At 44.0% G+C, this 18302-nt stretch overlaps 9 protein-coding genes across 9 annotated transcripts; 6 read left to right on the forward strand and 3 right to left on the reverse strand.

The window, feature by feature from the left end:
* Positions 1–331: 331 nt before the first annotated feature.
* Positions 332–2276, forward strand: L199_005102 (uncharacterized protein; the record flags this gene model as incomplete). Its single annotated transcript, XM_064890817.1, has 3 exons — positions 332–751; positions 841–891; positions 1047–2276. 3 exons carry the CDS (start codon positions 332–334, stop codon positions 2274–2276), a joined length of 1701 nt encoding a protein of 566 aa, XP_064746889.1.
* Positions 2277–2775: 499 nt separating this feature from the next.
* Positions 2776–3927, reverse strand: L199_005103 (uncharacterized protein; the record flags this gene model as incomplete). The annotated part of the gene is made up of 5 exons (XM_064890818.1): positions 2776–2877; positions 2959–3073; positions 3217–3292; positions 3369–3448; positions 3590–3927. 5 exons carry the CDS (start codon positions 3925–3927, stop codon positions 2776–2778), a joined length of 711 nt encoding a protein of 236 aa, XP_064746890.1.
* Positions 3928–5265: 1338 nt separating this feature from the next.
* Positions 5266–6298, forward strand: L199_005104 (uncharacterized protein; the record flags this gene model as incomplete). The annotated part of the gene is made up of 2 exons (XM_064890819.1): positions 5266–5607; positions 5726–6298. The coding sequence occupies 2 exons, from the start codon at positions 5266–5268 to the stop codon at positions 6296–6298; spliced, it is 915 nt and encodes a 304-aa protein (XP_064746891.1).
* Positions 6299–6967: 669 nt separating this feature from the next.
* On the forward strand, positions 6968–9081 carry L199_005105 (uncharacterized protein; the record flags this gene model as incomplete). Its single annotated transcript, XM_064890820.1, has 3 exons — positions 6968–7925; positions 8019–8981; positions 9059–9081. 3 exons carry the CDS (start codon positions 6968–6970, stop codon positions 9079–9081), a joined length of 1944 nt encoding a protein of 647 aa, XP_064746892.1.
* Positions 9082–9605: 524 nt separating this feature from the next.
* On the forward strand, positions 9606–12038 carry L199_005106 (uncharacterized protein; the record flags this gene model as incomplete). The annotated part of the gene is made up of 12 exons (XM_064890821.1): positions 9606–9755; positions 9824–9893; positions 9950–10022; positions 10082–10124; positions 10182–10465; positions 10550–10657; positions 10726–10914; positions 10984–11338; positions 11410–11536; positions 11605–11711; positions 11780–11843; positions 11908–12038. The coding sequence occupies 12 exons, from the start codon at positions 9606–9608 to the stop codon at positions 12036–12038; spliced, it is 1701 nt and encodes a 566-aa protein (XP_064746893.1).
* A 557-nt stretch (positions 12039–12595) lies between these two features.
* On the forward strand, positions 12596–13794 carry L199_005107 (uncharacterized protein; the record flags this gene model as incomplete). The annotated part of the gene is made up of 6 exons (XM_064890822.1): positions 12596–12671; positions 12729–12849; positions 13003–13212; positions 13290–13508; positions 13567–13617; positions 13677–13794. 6 exons carry the CDS (start codon positions 12596–12598, stop codon positions 13792–13794), a joined length of 795 nt encoding a protein of 264 aa, XP_064746894.1.
* A 1060-nt stretch (positions 13795–14854) lies between these two features.
* On the forward strand, positions 14855–16094 carry L199_005108 (uncharacterized protein; the record flags this gene model as incomplete). The annotated part of the gene is made up of 2 exons (XM_064890823.1): positions 14855–15277; positions 15348–16094. 2 exons carry the CDS (start codon positions 14855–14857, stop codon positions 16092–16094), a joined length of 1170 nt encoding a protein of 389 aa, XP_064746895.1.
* A 263-nt stretch (positions 16095–16357) lies between these two features.
* L199_005109 (uncharacterized protein) lies at positions 16358–17204 on the reverse strand (the record flags this gene model as incomplete). Its single annotated transcript, XM_064890824.1, has 3 exons — positions 16358–16607; positions 16670–16845; positions 16914–17204. 3 exons carry the CDS (start codon positions 17202–17204, stop codon positions 16358–16360), a joined length of 717 nt encoding a protein of 238 aa, XP_064746896.1.
* Positions 17205–17711: 507 nt separating this feature from the next.
* Positions 17712–18221, reverse strand: L199_005110 (uncharacterized protein; the record flags this gene model as incomplete). Its single annotated transcript, XM_064890825.1, has 2 exons — positions 17712–17868; positions 18166–18221. 2 exons carry the CDS (start codon positions 18219–18221, stop codon positions 17712–17714), a joined length of 213 nt encoding a protein of 70 aa, XP_064746897.1.
* Positions 18222–18302: the final 81 nt, after the last annotated feature.

Raw genomic sequence — 18302 nt, forward strand, 5'->3', positions numbered from 1 at the left:
GGGGATAAGCGGTGATCGCCGAAACACGTTACCCGTGCTCCTCTTGGCGGTTCGCGGTACCCGATTGCGTTGATCATTGATCACACTCGTACAATGGAAGGTGAAGGTGGATAGGAGCACTCATAGATCAACATGATCCATCCGAAACTACTAACATCTGTCCATTGAAACAACGTCAAGGACAGCAACAACAAACTTAGCTCGGTCAACAGGATAGGAATAGGGGGAATGGCACCAACAATACCTTAGTACCTTGTTAATCGGTTTCGGTTCATCGGTGGGAGAACCACCATCACCACCATCATCATCAATATCCATCCATCTTACGACCATGCAATCTCAACCTGAAGCGTCCACCTCGTCCTATACCCCGCCATTGGAACTAGAATCAGAAATATGGGGATCAATACCATCCATCGAGAATGAGAATAAAAGTGGGACCACTGATGGTAGTCCATTGTCATCACCCGAAATAGGTGGTAGACGTACATTACGAAGTCGTAAGAACGTGGAAACACCGCGTATGACTCATCCTTTATCTACTCTCATCACACCACCTACGATCCATACGGATGTCCTGGGAGATGTCAGTCGACCAAACTTGAAGAGATTGACTAGTGAGACTGAACGGCAAGTTGCGGAGTCGTCGACGTCTGGAAGTCTGAGAGGTAGTTTGGATTTACTTAGGATGACTCCTACTGATGGAGGAGGGGAGGGGGAAGAGAGGGAAGTGGAAGTTCTAATACATACTGTGAGTACATCTCTACGTCTCACATGATGTGATTGCACATCAGTGAGGTAGGATGAGGTGTTACATGAGCTGATTTGTGGATGGGATAGATCAAATCGAACGAATCGTTAGCTGGGATAGCATTGTTATATGGTATAGATGTGAGTATGAGTTTGTCCTTGAACTTCATTCCTCTGATCGACTCTCATACTGTGGCATCGGAATCTGTCAAGATTCACTGAAAATAATCATACAAAATTATGCTATTCGAGCTGGATCGTATAGAATCATGACTGACATTTTCTTCCCTCTTTAGCTAGCGACCCTCCGTAAATCCAACAAACTGTGGTCCTCTGACCCCCTGCACATTCGCACTCACCTCTACGTCCCACTAGAAGCATGCAGATGGAACAAAGCCAAGGAGATACTAGTGCGAGGTCCAGGTGAAGGTCAAGTCACCCTGATGCCTAAGACCAACAGAGATAAAGGGAAGGGTAAGGAAGTATACAATCTGAATGGACCTATTAGTCAAAATGGATTGAGTCATATAATGGATTTATCAGATAGTCCACCTTCAGCTTCTACTTCTACCCTTTCACTCGCTTCAACCTTCCTACCCTCAACCAATCATTCGTACACTCAAGAAAGCTCCTCTCCAACGGCGACTGAACCATTAGTTAATGAACAAACACCTACACCGAGGGTATTAGACGTAGTGAGAATACCTTCGAGTCAATTACGGTTCTTCCCCAAACCGAAACCTGATAAACCACCTGATAGGACATCATCAGATTATTTTGTTTCTGGTTCAAAATATAGTCCTGGATCGAATACTAACACAAATACCCTATCATCGCCTTTAAGTAGGAATGGCAGACCCTCAGGAGAGATAGAAAGAAAGTCTATAGAAGATACATTACATGGCATATCCAATCATAGACGCAATTCGCAAAATCATGAATCACCCAATGTCGATGGACCAACCATCATCAACGATTTATCAACTCTACCTCCACCTCTTAGACCTACTCCTACTTCACCTATTCATCCATCATCATCGTCGTCGTCGATATCAAAAGGTAGATCTAAATCTACTATCGTCAAGATACGGCCGCCTATCATCCAGACTTCCAGTCAGCATCAAAGGAATTATTCGAATGGGATGAGTCTGAATATGGAAGGTATAAAAGGAAGTATAAAAGATTTCTTTACCGTCCCTCCTCCACCACCTTCAAACTACGGTACGTTAGGTAGATCAAAGCCGAGGAATGCGGATGGGCAACGGGAAAGAATGGTATCTTCACCTTCTACCCTGTCCTTAGGTCAAAACAGTCCGATCTCAAAGTCGAATGGTAGTCCAATAAATGGGAATGGAAAGGTATTGCGAAAACAGGAAAGTATGGAATTGAAAACTAGGTATTCGGACTTGGGACTGGATCTGGGATTGGGTGGATTAGGTATAAATGTAGGACAACCTTCTTCGACGAAAGGTGGTGTGGGGAGGAAAGATAGTTCAGGAGGAGGGAAGGGGGACAAGCAAGATTGAGCGATTGCATTGATAACGTATTGATATCGAGCGATCACTGTTTAATCCTTGTTGATGTGATATCATGTTATACCTTCATACCTTCCATCCACAGGATGGCTTTTTCCCCTTGCCATTTTACCCGATTCTCACAATCGGTTTTTATATCATATCTTCATAAATCGTATACAACATCCACCTTCGCATTTTCTTTTATAGATTCACATGACATTCGTCGTTTTTTTTTTTGACAACTTTAGATTCTGCGTATATCGCCATAGTCAGTTGTCATCCTCATACTATACCTTAGTCTACCTCAGGGAATCGATGCGATTGTAACTGGTTATCGGATCACGGAATATTCAATTTTAGACATTTTGTATATACAAATACACATATATGCATGGATTGCATGGATCAGCAAGTATTATATGAGATACATACAAACTCATCAAGCTATACTTCTACAGTGGTGATCATTCGATGCTGGTCATGTTTGATTGTATTGTCTGTTTGGTATTTATGTAGAAGATGTCGATTCACCCTCTAGTGATATTTGTGGAATCTTGGCAGATGGAATATCAGCTACGTCCTTGAGTTTACTGGCTACTGCGTTAGCGGACTACGAAGAAGCGAGACACATCAACTCAAGTCAACCAATCACTTAAAGATTTATAATCTCGTTGAGAGATATCACACTCACCCTTGAAAATCCACCTAGATGAACATCAACAGCATCGAATTTCATCTTGATCTCTTTCTTGGTTTTGATCAAGTTATCACGTTGTTTCGATAATTGATTGACCTGATTCTCGCGCCTACAAGGACAAGAACAAAGACCAAAAAAATCATGATATGTTAGTTTCTTTTCCTTGGTTTTGTACCTGGTCGATGTTGTATTGTTTTCATATCGGGTTTTGGTATGGGTGTATTAAAAGGACGGAGCAGAACTCAGACTCACTTTTCAATCTCCTGCAATTCATGTTCCAACCTAGCTATCATCAGTTGATTTTCGTATTCTTCACCATCCTTTGATGCTATCACAAAGATGCGATATTAGTATCAGTTGATCGATCTGGTTCTCTTTTCGTTGACAAGTTAAGGCCAACTCACGCAAAGAACTCAGTATACTCTCGTCAGCGGAGGAAAAGAATTCTTCTATGGATGGTAAATCCATCTCTTCGTATGCGGGTCTGCAAGATCAATTTGTAGGACAGGTCAGCTATCTACAAAGCAATGCATTACTCGCAGTGAAACTTTCAATCTCTGATATTCCATCTCCCCTCTTTCCTTCGCGATACACGGTCACCATATAAGTAAGACCAATCACTCACACGTATTCACTACATTTCCTCATCTCATCGTTCACCCTCGTACTTTCATATTCGACCTCTCTCAGCTCTTCATCGACGTTATCCAGCGCGTCCCTCGCCTGAGCAGCATTGACCCTAGCTGCATTGAGGAGTATCTGGGATTTACGAGTGATCTGCCTTATAGCTGATGTCAAGACTGTTATTGGTATCTGTCCTTCCGTCGAGTCGATGTGGGAGGTGATGGAGTTGACTAATGGGTCGAGGTCTGGTTGAGGTGATGGAGGAAGAGGGGAGGGGATTGGAAGGAGGAGGAGGGGGTCGAGTGGGGATGGTGAAGAAATGGTTTTGGGTAAGACCATCTCGTTGGGTTTTTTGGGTAATTGATGATTTAAAATGCGTTGGAGCTTGTGCTGTACGTTAAGTGTTCTAGAAGTTGATTTTCGTTTGTATAGCTGATGTGGGAGAGATGTCTGATATCATACGCGGATGTTATCGATATCGATGTCGTTGATGTAACTTATGGATATGGGTATAATCGTAAATCTCACTTTGGACAACTCGGAAGAACGAGGGATAATCAACATGAACCGAAAAGACAGCAAAGGATCGAGGACGGGATCAGATTGGGACTGGAACGAAGAAAAGTGATGATGTCACCATGTCATTCACAGTGTCCCTTGTTCAGCAGCCAACATGACAGACAATGCTGTGGAACGGTAATTGTATGAATTCAACTACATGCAGTACGTATCAACGAGACCTCAATCAAACGAAGACCGGTGGGCTCGTAATCTCGAGGCTTGGTACGGTGGAAGTCATTGAACACCGGACTGTATGGTGAAAGGACAAAGCGCCCTGACGCACAGATCACCTCGAACTGACATGAGTAGCGCTTGATTAATCTACAGTCAACCTGACACGACGATATAACCCACTGACTCAATTTCAGCCTATCTTCTTTTGCCTTTTCTTTTCCTTTTTTTTACCTCATCTTACATAGGATACCATTGGATCCCTTACCTCACTTCAAACCACCATGCCTACTACTCTTCTGTCCCTCAGCGACGAGATCCTCCAACGTATCGCCCACTTCACCAATCGAGATGCTTACATCCCATTTCCTTCTTTCCGTCCCCACTGGTCAAACTTCGGATCCGAGATCACCTCAGCCAATCAACTCGACTTCCTTGCATTCCGTTCGACCTGCAAGAGAATACACAGTGCTTGCAACTTGAAGAATCTCCAGGTCTACATCCGCACCTTCGATTCTATTTCCTTTTGGATTCATGAAGTACCTGTCGCAGTGTTGAAGGGAATACGGTAAGCTTCCAATCTCGCTCGTTATGAACCGAGAACAGCAGATTTGCTCTTGACTCTGACCTCCAAGTTGCTCCTTCCCGAGTAGACGCGCAAGGATCTCATTGGATACATTCCAGTACGACACATATAGCCCGCCTATCGCATGGACCTTGATCACCACGCTGCTCACCCACCTTGTTTCACTAGAGGAGCTCAGCATCGAAGGACTCCCTCTGTGTCGAAGATTCGGCTCCGATATACACAGACCTCTTCGTTTGCCGCCATACCCTGTATGCAGGAGTCTAAAGTCCCTTTCCATAGACACTGCATGTACACAATGTTCGACTTCTCTGCATCGAGCGATACTTCCTCTGGCTGCAGACATCCGACATATCCGAATGGCCATCAGCGCTACTTTGAAACCTACAACCATCTTAGACGAATTGTCCAACCTCTGGTGTCAAGCCAATGATCAAACTGAAATCCCACTTGTAACCCTCATACTCGGTATCCACCATTCCCGTACATATTCAACCGCAGCCAATCTCAGCGTTACTCGCTCAACCACCGAGGAAGGAGCTATGCATGTAATGCCCACGATAGGCAGGTTATTCCCTAAGCTCCACAATCTTTTCATCACTTCATTCACTGGAGATCGATACTTCTTTTGCGATATCCCATTTACGATTGAAGATCCCCTTAAAATTCCAGTAAAGTCAAATGATCCTGACGTTGATTTCGTGAGTTGCTTACACATGGTGTTCCCTAAACATAGTACTGACGGTGTTTGCTGAATTTTTCGCTCTTCGCTCCCCCTCTCTCTTATCGGTTTTCGTACGGAACTTTGAGCACGGTCAGGTTGGTTACCTCTCGAATCTTAGATTCTCAACTAACCTGCGATATCTCGACTGTGGTATCTCATTCCTTCCAGGAGCGAACCCCCCCGTCACACCCGATGCTCGAGCTTCCGTATCCAAGAAGGTATTCATCGATCAGCTCCGGTCATTCGACAAGGCATCTGACGAATATCAAGAACACCTGAGGAAGTTTCGAAATCGTCTCCGGGATCTGATCGGGATCGTTCTCCTTCATTTGCCATCTCTCCAAGGAGGTGCGTTCTGGGAGCCAACAGTGGGGGATACATATCCTGAATCATGGCTCAGATGGTCATGGTCAATAGAAGCGGAGACCGAAACACCAAAAGATGATAGCGATGCACATGGTAAGAGAAGGAAAGACGGAGGAAGTTGTGTGGTCGTCGACACCAAGCCCATCTGTTTCAATTACCCCTTCATGCTCGCTCGAAATGGTGACAGTATACCTAGCTCACCCTCCAGAAGCTTTCTTACGAATACTCAAGGTGTAGAAGAAGGGAAGAAGCAAGATAGAGATGGCGATATTTCCAGATGGGAAGAGGATGATAATTGGTGACACAGATAATTCTTCTGTCGAGATAAGTACTGCATGATACAGTAGCTGGTGTGACGGATGTGAATCTTATGTGCATAGAAAATTCAACGTGGTACAGTAATATAAAAATCAAGAATGTTCCATCATATGCAGTCCATGTCTGTACAGTATCACCTCTCTGCTGACTGCATTGACTCTCCTTACTCTGATCCATCTTATGCATCGTGCAGTTTTAGTAGGTAGGCAGATGCAGTATGAGCCGAGGTCAAGATTGCTGGTCTACAGTAGTATTGAAGTTCACATCACTTGAATGTGCAACATCGCCTCAGACGTGATCAGGTCAGATTACCCTCACACCTTTCAAGACCTCCTTTTCACCATGCAGTCATCATGATGGCATCGCCTGACAGTCTTCAAGATCCTTTGTCAAGAGTAAGAATCGTACGAGAGCTGAACTGTAAAAGTGCCCTGGGGCTCTGTTATGTCATACTCTCCTTTCGGACAAGTTAGTCATGCATTGTATGTGCTACAGGGTACGATCTTTTCAGCTCCGCCCCTTGTGATGAGACTCGATCTCCAACTCAATTCTGTCAGTTATTTGGATTCATATAAGGACCGGACCCCGATCTCTTTTTTGATACACCTTAAGGTGGTAGAACCCACAGGTTTCTTTATCCAAACATACTCACCATGTCATCTTCAACCTCACAAGCTACTCGAAAATTGACTGAAGCAGATCTTCGAGGCGCAGACCCTACCACATACTCACCACCACCACCAAAAAACTGGAGGCTGCTGAACAGACAAGCGAGACCACAGTATTATGAAGGATGGAAGACCGCTCTTGAAAAAGTATCTTCCGAAGGTGAACTAGGTGGGATAGAGCCAAGTCGTATCCCTTATATCGCTCCCGTTCACGCTGGGGAACTTCTCGTTTCGCTCGGAATCAAACCTGGCTTGACCCAACGACCTTACATCCAACGATGGACACTGGATGATATTGTAGATTACACCAACACCGTAAAAGGCCGTATAAGAGGACTGACCGATGAGAAATCATGGTGTGCGGAAGATAATGAGACTTATAAAGATCTGTACGATAATAAGCTCAGCAAGGATTTGTTCTTCCTGCGGAAAAGAGAGAATTTACGAGCAGATGGTGGAGGGGGAATAGCGAAAATTGCAGATCGAAGAAAGATTATGGAGGATATTCATTTTTTGAGTTATTATGATAGTTTAAGACAAACTCATACTGCCATTCCATCGATTATGGAGGATGTAACCTCCCAAGTTCAGAATAGAATACGGACGATCCTGAAAGAAGATCATACCTCAGGTAGACAAAAGACGCTGAAGGTTTTGAAAGATTTTGTGGATACTAGAAAAGAGTACCTGAATTCCTTGTATCAAGGCGATAAAATCACCCTTGATAGGCTATCTGATAAAACACAGGAATTTCGAGATTTACTAGACTCGTTTGATAAAGATGCTAATGCGAGAACTATGAAGTATTTGGTGAATTCTGGCAAGATCATGTTAGATTACATACCTTTTACAGATCTGGGTAGTATGGGAATTGGAGTTCAACAGCTAGTAGAAAATCCCTCGACGATTGCAAGAGGAAATGAGAGAAGGGGTGATGACTTCAGTGAGTGCTTGAATATGGATATCTAACATGTTTCTTTGGTGAGGTATAGTATAGTAATTTACTTAAATATAATCCATTCTCAACTCTCGACAGAGCGTCAAACTCATACCCATCATACCAATACAAGTTTCGGTATATCGAGAGATACCATGACTGAACCCGAAATGCGAGATATTGCTAGACATACCCTTCAAGAATCCTTGGATAATTTCAAATACAATCCCGATAGGATCAACGTCAAATCTGAGGGCGAAGTCATCACAAGAGACGCTATGAGACTAGTCCATGATGTCGAAATGCTCTATTCTGACTGGGTCGAAAATTATAAAGTTGAGAATGGATTAGATGATAATGATGTTATTGAGCATATCAACAAACATAGATCGAAAGATAAGTCTCATACTGAAGAAGAAGCTACCAAAGCTGCTAATTTGAGAAAAACACAAGGTCAATTTGTCCATTCCATCAAGGATTATCGATCTACCGCTCAAAATGTAGTTGATACGATCATTTCTAAAATCAATGATAGGGAGTCTGAACTTGATCAATATAACGATGAAAATCAGGATGATATGGTGACGTCAAGGATGGTAGGGGTATTCCTGAATAAGTTGAAAGCTGATAGAGATCGTATTTCTTCTTTGGCTTTACCATTGAGAGATCATTCGAAAACCTTCTTCTCGAAGGAGAAAAAGAGGTTACATAACAGTTCTAGTGGATATATCTCGAAGTCGAAAGATCTCTTTGAGCCTTTAAGAGGAGCTTTGTCGGAAAATGTACCAACATGGGAACAGTTTTTGGGATTGGGCGAGGAAGATAGGCAAAAAGCTCATGTGGCTTTGACAGCTCGCACAGACAACGGGAAGACCACCAATCCCGATTCGGTGGTGAAATCCGAGGAAAGTATCACGGATACTGTTTCTCAAGCAGAGGTGGTAGATTCTCTGGTAAATAGCTCAGAAGATGGTAGTCAAGATGGATCAATGGCAGGGAAATTATCTTGGGCGGATATAGATGAAGATGAAGATAAGGTATGGCAAGCTCAATTCGGATCCCGTAAGTGGAGTAAATCATCCTACAGTCTTCTTAATGGATCAAGCTGATATTAAAATATGATCATCTAAAGATACAAGCTGGACAGATCTCCTCAATCTGACACGATGAATTATAGCATCCTTACCATGTTGTACAGAAGCATTGTGCCAGATTTAAAGGATTTCGCCACTTGTTCAATCAACTCAGAATGAGAAATTTTACATTTACAGTTTGGATGGGTTTGATTCGTCTATCGTGGTATCATATGCATGTCCATCGGGGACAATGATCTATATCTAGGTGGATTTTCCTATGCATCTCGAACCGATACATGTATCCGGGGCCAAGTGAGTGGACCAATGAGATTTAGTTGATTATGACCTTTCAGTCCTCATTCATCGGTCGATGATCACCCGTCATTTCACCATTCAGCTTTACGCGTTTCATCCTTCATTGTACAGTGTCCTTTTCATACATGAATATTGGTGAATAGTATCTTTTGCATGACCTTTTGATTTTTAGTCCTCAAATTTGAGGCATACAATTATGGCCATATGCATGTATAAAAGGAATGCAGACAATTCTCGGTCCCATATCATGTCAGCCAAATTTCCATTTTCCCCCCATCAATTACAGTATTAGAAAATGCCTGTACCGGACGATAAGAGATTACCTGTCACCCTTCTATCAGGTTTCCTGGGCAGTGGTAAAACCACATTACTAAGTTATATCTTGAAATCGAAAGATCATGGTCTGAGATGTGCCGTCATCGTAAATGATATGGGCGCTTTGAACGTAAGTCCTTCCCACTAGTGTGGCACTTTCTCTTCCATTCAAGCTGACCGGTCATATCATTCTGGTAGATCGACGCAAGCTTGATCAAGAACCATAAGCTTACTCAGAAAGAGGAAAAGGTAGTTCAAATGCAAAATGGTATGTTCAACCATCCAACAAAGTATTCCGCAGTAAGCTGAAGGTGGATTGACTAGGCTGTATTTGCTGTACACTCCGAGCGGATCTGTTGGAAGAAGTTGCCAATCTCGCTGAGATGGGATCATTCGAGTAAGTGACATATATTATGACTCTAGGCAGCTATAGCTAATCGTATGGTATTCCTTCAGCTACCTGATCATTGAAAGTTCAGGTATATCCGAGCCTATCCAAGTGAGTATACCGCTTTGGCGAATCTCAAACCTAACAAGGATTATCTCAATCCCATAGGTCGCCGAAACGTTCACGCCAGAATTTGCCGAGTCTATCGAAGGAACCTCAGTGGAAGAGATCGAAGAATCCCTTCCAGCCGATGACGGTACCACCCCCGAAGCTAGACGTCGGTTGGCCAAATTGATTGCTGAAGGAGGTTTAAGCAAAGTCGCTAAATTGGATACCTGTGTTTCAATGGTTGACTGTACGACTTTCATGGACGATTTCGACACCACGGACTTCTTGACTGATAGACATGGGAAAGAGGTGGATCCGGAAGATGAGAGAAACATCACTGATTTGTAAGTACACCATCAACCCGGATATACTGTTTCACCATGGCGAGCATGTCATGCTAATGGTTTGATTTTCTCGTGGTATGTCAGGTTGACCGACCAAATCGAGTTTGCGAATGTCATCCTGCTGAACAAGACGGATATGGTCAGTAAAGAACAAATCGCCAAGATCGAGAACCTAGTCAAAACACTCAATCCGTGAGTATAGCATATACCCATGAAGGTGGACCTGTTTGATCAAAGCTTACCTCATATAATTTGTGTAGCGGAGCCAAGATCATACGTACATCATACTCCAAGGTGGACCTCAAAGAGATCCTCAATACAAACTTGTTTGATTTTGCTAAGGCTGCTACTGGTGCGGGCTGGTTGCAATCCCTGAGAGAAAACACATTGATGGAGATAACGGACTCCAAAGGAGTGAAGAAGATGGTCCCCAAACCGGAAACTCTGGAGTGAGTTTCACCACCTTTCGAAGTTTCCATTAATCACAACAGCCAGGCTGATAAACTATGGTATGTCAGATACGGTATAAGCTCCTTTGTGTACACCGCACGAAGACCATTCCATCCCCATCGATTATGGGAGCTGCTTTCTTCCCCTTTCTGTATCATCCAATCTGCTGAGGAGGAGGAAGAAGAAGAAGAGGACGGTGAAGAGGGAGAAGGAGAGGGAGAAGATGAAGATGTAGAGATGGACGAAGAGAAGTTGAAAGCTCAAAGATTGGAAGAGATGAAAGCTGAAAAGGAAGCTCTGGATCTACCCTCGAAGGTGGAGTTCAAAAGAGAATCCAAAGTTTGGAAAGGCGTACTGAGATCGAAAGGCTGGATTTGGTTGGCTACGAGACCTAACTTACATGGTGAATGGTCACAAGCTGGTGTAAGATGAAATTCTATTCTGTGGCTCTGAGTGTATATAGTGTAATGGCTGACAGTAAATGGAGATTATAGGTGATGTGTACCATCGATGGGGGCGGACCTTGGATGTGCAAGATACCAGAAGATCAATGGCCAGGTGGAGGTGATCAGGAGACTACTGATGCGATAAAGTTGGATTTCATGGGTGAATGGGGTGATCGTAAGTAATCTTGAATGTCCACTCGTGCGATGTAACCACAGCTGATATACGATCAACTTATTTCCCAGGTCGTCAGGAACTTGTATTCATTGGTCAAGAGTTAGACCAAGAATTGATCCGGGAAACGATGGACCAGGTCCTTCTTAACGATGATGAATGGGCCCAATGGGAAAAGGTGAGTCCTTCTTCATCATGTGCAAGAATATTTCTCTTATTGATATGAGGTGGAATTTTGCTGGATAGATCATGAAATCTCGACGATTGAGCGATGAAAAGAAGAACGAAAAGCTTTTCAACCTCTTCGATGGTAAGTCAGTCTTTGTTTGCTTTATTGTACCCATCTTCCCCCAGGCTTATGAGGCCATTGGTAGATGGATGGGAAGCCTGGCCTGAACCCATTGAAGATGACGAAGAAGAAGGTGAGGAAGGACACAATCATCCCCATGCTGGACACAACCATTCGGCGGTTCCCAAGAAAAAAGCCAAAATTTCAGGAGAGTAACGAGAAACGCTTCGTTCTTGAAAGTTTCTATTTGATAGTCTCCTCCGTTGCTTTGTACATAGTTCGTACATGTATAGCGTAGTCTTCATTAGTGTTCTTCCGAAATTGATGTATATACCATTATTAGTCATTTACACTATGAACACATGGCTTGAATTTCAACATTTTCACACGAGTAAAGGACCGTTTTGATATATGAAACGGTATTTGTTTGTTAACCTCGATATCTGCGTGATGTCCAGCTAGTATACATGGGATGCTCCGTAAGTCTCGATCACAACTGTAGACTGTGTATGTGTACATTTGAACTGTGTACCATTGGGAAGAGGTCTGTGTGGCGCTATGGTCTCCTCCGTGGCGTTTTGACCTGCACTCCTGACCGAAACTTCCGGAGTCCTTTTGACAGATCCCTCACCTCACTGAAAGAGGTCCATCACATGCATATATACATATGTATCCATATTTGCTCAACTCGATTCCTTTCCCAAAATCTGATCTTCCCTGTACATCGACGCTTGTGATAATCCCCCATTCATTTTACATTCAGCTCGTTCCAAATGTCTCAGAACATCCTTGACGACGCGTCCGACCTCTTCCAATATGGTGGTGATACCTGGGGAGTAGATCATACTGGTAGGCATCCTTTGCCATTCAAAGTAATATGGCTTCCGGACTAACACAGTCACTTAGACGATCCCTTCACACCCCAATATCAAGAAGGTACATTCCACACTACAACTGTGCATATGGCTTGGAGTAGGGTCTGTTGGGAGGGTACGGGCATCAAGATCCACGGTGCGAAGAGGGATAAGTGAGTCAACGATCTGATATCGTCTGCACAATGAACTTTCTCTTTACATATATCCCCATCTCAACCATTATAACCGTTGTTGATAATATCCCATCTTCGGTATCTGAGCCATATATATGACCATTGTGCTTATATATGATTTACCAATATCAGCCATGGTCTTTACGCCGTCTCAATCGACAATGCCGAACCTGAAGTACTCGACGGATACTCTAAGAAAGAACAGATCAAAGCTGAACTGTATGTCGCGGATGGGTTGGAATGGGGTCAACATCAACTCACTATCTGGAATGTCAACAAATTCAATTTCATCAAGAATCATATATGGTTAGATGTCGATTTCGCTACTATCGATGGTAACGCGTAAGTACAACTCGACCTTCAAGCACGTATCTTCCACCTAGGCAAGTGATCCCCATGTTGACCGATGATTTATTCAGTATCTCGTGCGACGGTCTTCCTGAAATCACCGCCGTTCCACAAGATCCCGGAAACTCCACATCCTCGGTATCTGTCACATCCGCCGGCTCTAATACCACTTCCAACAGTACTATCTCAGCTTTCACCGTCGATCCAACTACCACAAACACTGTGGGTCTTACCACCATCCTCAGCTCTAGTGTGTCTCCAACTACCACCGTACAACTGAGTCTCACTACGTAAGTTAATTCAGGTCATCCGAAGCAAAAGCCTTAGCTAACTGATATCCATCTGCAGATCTAGTTCAGCGTCCAACAGCCTCGCTTCCATTTCTGACAGCACTGCTCCGTAAGTTCTCATACCGATTGTGCCAGGTTCCGAGCTGATTCTGCTTATGTTGTGGATAGTTCCGCCAGCAGTACTGGTGCTTCAAATGGTGCTCAGCGATGGGATGCACCAGGCATTGAAGGTCAGATTGCCATTGCTGGTATGATTGGTTACTACATGTTCAGAATATTCATGTGAACTGTATTTTATCTGCTATCATCTGGCCCAACACCCTCCCAGATATAAACCCTACTTGGTAACCTTAAAGAATACTGTTTCTTTGAGGTGTTTTGCAGTGATAGGTCCGAGACTTTCATCGAGTATGGCGATTGTTATTCTCTAATTTAGGATGTATATCTTGTTCCCAGCTTGCAAAGAGTTTATTTCGATCTCTGATAATTAAGATTATTATCGAGGTAGCGTGATATTCACCAATCGTATTCGTATCGCTGGCACTCCAGGTCATACCAACATTGAATTATAGGTCAGCTCGGCACATATCATCAAATGTCAATTGCAGAACGCGCGGAATGAGCTACTATATCATGCGGTAACAATCATATCTTGCAAGTTGAGTTGCCGACTTCTTGGTCTCTCAGGTTCCTCGACCTAAACTTCATGATACTCAACGTACGCAAGTCAAGTATTCAGTAGTTGACCGATCAAAGAGATCATTCATGAAGTCCCGAAACTCAAAATGGATGACGTATTATGCCAAAGTTGACAAAGCTGGATATATGTCACCAATAACCCTATTGGCTGGAAAGCTGGTCAGGAAAATTCCTAGCTTAGAAGGGAGTGTGTTCTGGGAGTATGGTTCGGAGTGAAAGTGTTCATATGGTCGTACTGAGTCAGATGCTAAAGTGTTCCAGTGGGGTTGACTACAGCGGGACTTCTCCACGGGCTGGTGCCAATATGTGCGGTCTATATCAAATTTGATTGTGGGAAGATCTTCAATCCTCTGTGCTTGCATGATCAATTTCGACCCCAGATCCATGCAGATCGGAGATACCTCTAGGGCACTCAAAATATATACACTGGAAGGACATATGCAGACCAGGAAGTACTCATCGATGCCTAAGAGCTGAAAGGATGTTACAGGAGGACGGTTCATCCAATCACATTCGGAGCTCAACAAGAACACCTAAAATTATGTATATAACCTCTCACAAACGTATACTAATATCCTCTAAATTCCTGGTTATATTTCACTGAACAACCTCGTTTTGTACAACACCTTCTTGAGCACCTGTTCGACATGTCGTCCACTTCATCCAGAGGGAAGCAGCCGTGCGATCACCGCCATGACCACCACCATCCCGGGGAGATTGAATTGGACCAACTGGGGGACGATACCAGTATCGTTCCGCCTCCTCTGACTCATCGAGAGACAACTTGGTCGAGCACCGGTCAGACAAGGGTCAATACGTGTGATTTTGCTGACTACCCAGAATCGTCGAAAGGGATCGAGGCAATCAAATTTAGCGATTTCAACGATGTTGAACTGAGAGAATTGGGAGATATGGTTTCTCCACTACCAACACATTGCCATACGGCTTCATCAGCTGCACACAACAGTAGGGGGAGGACCTGCTTCAACGATGATTCGCAAACACGTCAAGAGACGCTTGATCAGATCGCCCCTGCGATGTCGTCCAACTCGGATGAGCCGATCGGAATGGTGAGCACACCGCATCCTCATGGTGCAATATAAGGACCCTGTGGCTGACTTGTGATTGTTCTCAATGCAGCTCACAGCCAGTTGGCAATGGAGACAGGGACAATCCTACAGTAAGAAATACCTACAGACAAAACTTGACGAACCTGCAATACGTCGCGATACGTATTTGGGTGTTCTTCCACGATGGCGCGGCATTGCAGATAAGTATAAACAAGTGGCCGATAATATCAGTACCTCTAAGTACCAGAACGGTAGTGATACCGCTCAGTTCCGCTATCTCGATATGGAAGAACACAAGGCGAGGGATACTTATCGGGAAGCTTCTAAAGCTTGGGATACCTGCATGTCAGAATTATACGGAAGATCCATGGACGCTGCTGTTCGAATCACAGCTAAGATGTTAACTTCAATCAAGAAAGAACAGAAAAAAAGATATGGACAATCTACAGATATTGACGACGAAGTACTGACGAAAACTTGGAAAGACGCCATGTACACCCATTTTGACGAGACGTTGAGTGATTTCCTAATGACTTGGGATCACGAGAAGCCAGTCAAGAAGAGAGAATTGGAAAAGGCTGATGAGCAAGTGCGTAAACTTCGTGAGCTCCATCATGCCCTGAACTACGGGACGATCTCAATGAGCGGTGATCGAGATTCTATTACTTGTACGTGGACATCTCGGACAATCGAAGAACGGGGGTTGCCTGGACCTGGTATATTGTTTGGGAGAGAACCCAAAGATAAGTCTAGGATCGTAGCGGAGACGGGATGGACATGGAAGGATGGTGAGGTGACATTTCTCAGTGCAGACTAGGACGCCGAGTCGTAAGCGGAAGGATGAGCCTGTTGTCGACCTTCCAAGAGCGTATGGACTGCGGAAGAATGTAAAACGATTTCCAATAAGAGTGTATGAGAGTACAAATAGCGAGTTCGGGATGCATCGGAGATACTTGCAGATCAGAGAAGCATGTAATCAGCGGTATTGGGCATGAATACTGTACATACGTGAAGTGTTGAATCTTTCTACTGGGTCTGATTCAATTCCAAGACTCGTCGCGGACAGTCGACATTTCCAGTTTAGTCTGAATCATCATCTTCGTCTTCAGGTAAGAATCTGCCAATCCCTCCAGACCTATAATTACTAGTAAAGCATTTCGTATATAGTACTGGCGAAATACCGACAAAGATATTTGAGGTTGCCAAAGCAGGATCACTCTCGTGCGGTTGAGGTGTTTTTCTCCAAGACCATCTGAGCCATCCATCTTCCCTACCGTCCACCGACTTATGGATCTCCCAAACAGATCCTTCCTGCAGATTTGGTAAAAAGCTGATCATCTTCTGAGCTATTGCCAATATCGCTTGTCTATATATGATCTCGTATTCAATCACATCATGACATGGTGTCGTTGAAGTAGAGCCATCATCGCCTTGAAGGGATTTCTACAATAGTAATCTCGTTGCCTAGGGATGATTGTTGAAGGTCGTTTCGGAGGTATCTTCAAGACGATACAAAGATCGATTATCCTGAGGGTTTCAGGTAATGCCATTTCATCGAGCGATTCTTGCTGTGCACAGCAATTGGTCAGTGATGGCTAGTAACGGTACTCGAAGCGGAATGCTGAGCCGGACTTACAAGCGAATATGGTGTATCACTGTCTCCAGTACCCGTAGGGACCAAGTGGCATTCCCATTCTCCAGTAGGTGTAGATGTCCCTATAGTAGGTAAACCATCCATCATCTTCCCGACTTCCTCCTCGAATCTACCCAATGGCAAGTCTTCTAACCTCGGCCAAAGAACTCCTATCACCTTGATCACACTAATCATACCTTTCTCATGGTCATCCAGCTTCTTACTTCCCGTCACTCGTAGATATAGAGTCTTGAGATGCCATTCTTCTTGCTTGTGACCCTGACACCAGCACATATGGAGATATCTCAATTGCTCAAGAGGGTTATAAGTTTGGGCCCACGCACGATTATCGTCCTCCGGTCCTGTCAGTCTCATCTTCAGATGCTCCCATTTGGGCAAAGCTAACAGGAATGCCAATGGTAGTGTCTCAGAACAACTCCAGCATCCAAGGCTGATACTTAGAAAAGTGATCTTCGGCGAGATGAACTCAGGTGGGAATAACAGATCTTCCGTTGTGAATGCGGAACCATAGTCGCACAAGGGTATATCTTCGATGATCAACTCTTCTAAATTTGATGTTTCGGAAATAGAATGGTGAGTGTTGAGAATGGGGCCAGTACATCAGAGTATCGCTTTAAGTTGGAAATGCCTATTCGTACGCGTCTGAAATCACAATTTTATCGGCTGATGTTCTGACCATACGATAAAGCTTTGATCTACATAGCTAGATGACTCACTGAGTAGCATCTTTCTTCTGATCATCCCTGTTGATATACAATAGGTTGGCCTTCCGCCAAGTGTTCAGATTCTTGTGGAGGCCTCTTGGTGAAATTTCCTACATGTTAATCTGAAAGCCGAGAGCCCGTTGATGTTTGCAGGATCGATATCTGACGCCCAATTCTGAATGTGAGGGTGGAAAGAGGGTAAAGGGAGATACGTATCACCATTGGTGAACTGACTAACTGACCAATGGCGTTGATGAGTCATCACTGAGGGAGTGAATGGTAGCCATGCTGATAGGTATGTTGAATGCACGCCGAGCCAGTGCTAGGTTCAGGGGGTCGCAGCACTGGAAAACGTTTGTCTCTTCACTTGCGGAATGCTGGTGGCTGGAGCTGCATTTGCGGTTGAACCACCGCGAAAGATCACATCTCTTCGACAGCATGAACCTCCTCGTTTGTACCTTTGGACCATGCTTTGATGGACAGTGCAACGATTCCTTCTTTCAATAAGATCATCTCAGAGAATTGGTCACTTGGAGGATATCTTCCATCGGAAACGAAAATGATCGGAGTTGACACTACGTGGCATTTTCACACACCTTATCAAAATCAGCTTTCCGCTCATCCCCTCTCTTCATTTCGAGATTTCGAGATTTCCGTTCCAGTGTGT

The sequence above is a fragment of the Kwoniella botswanensis genome, chromosome 1 (genome assembly GCF_036426115.1).
Source record: "Kwoniella botswanensis chromosome 1, complete sequence".
Taxonomy (NCBI): Eukaryota; Fungi; Basidiomycota; class Tremellomycetes; order Tremellales; family Cryptococcaceae; genus Kwoniella; species Kwoniella botswanensis.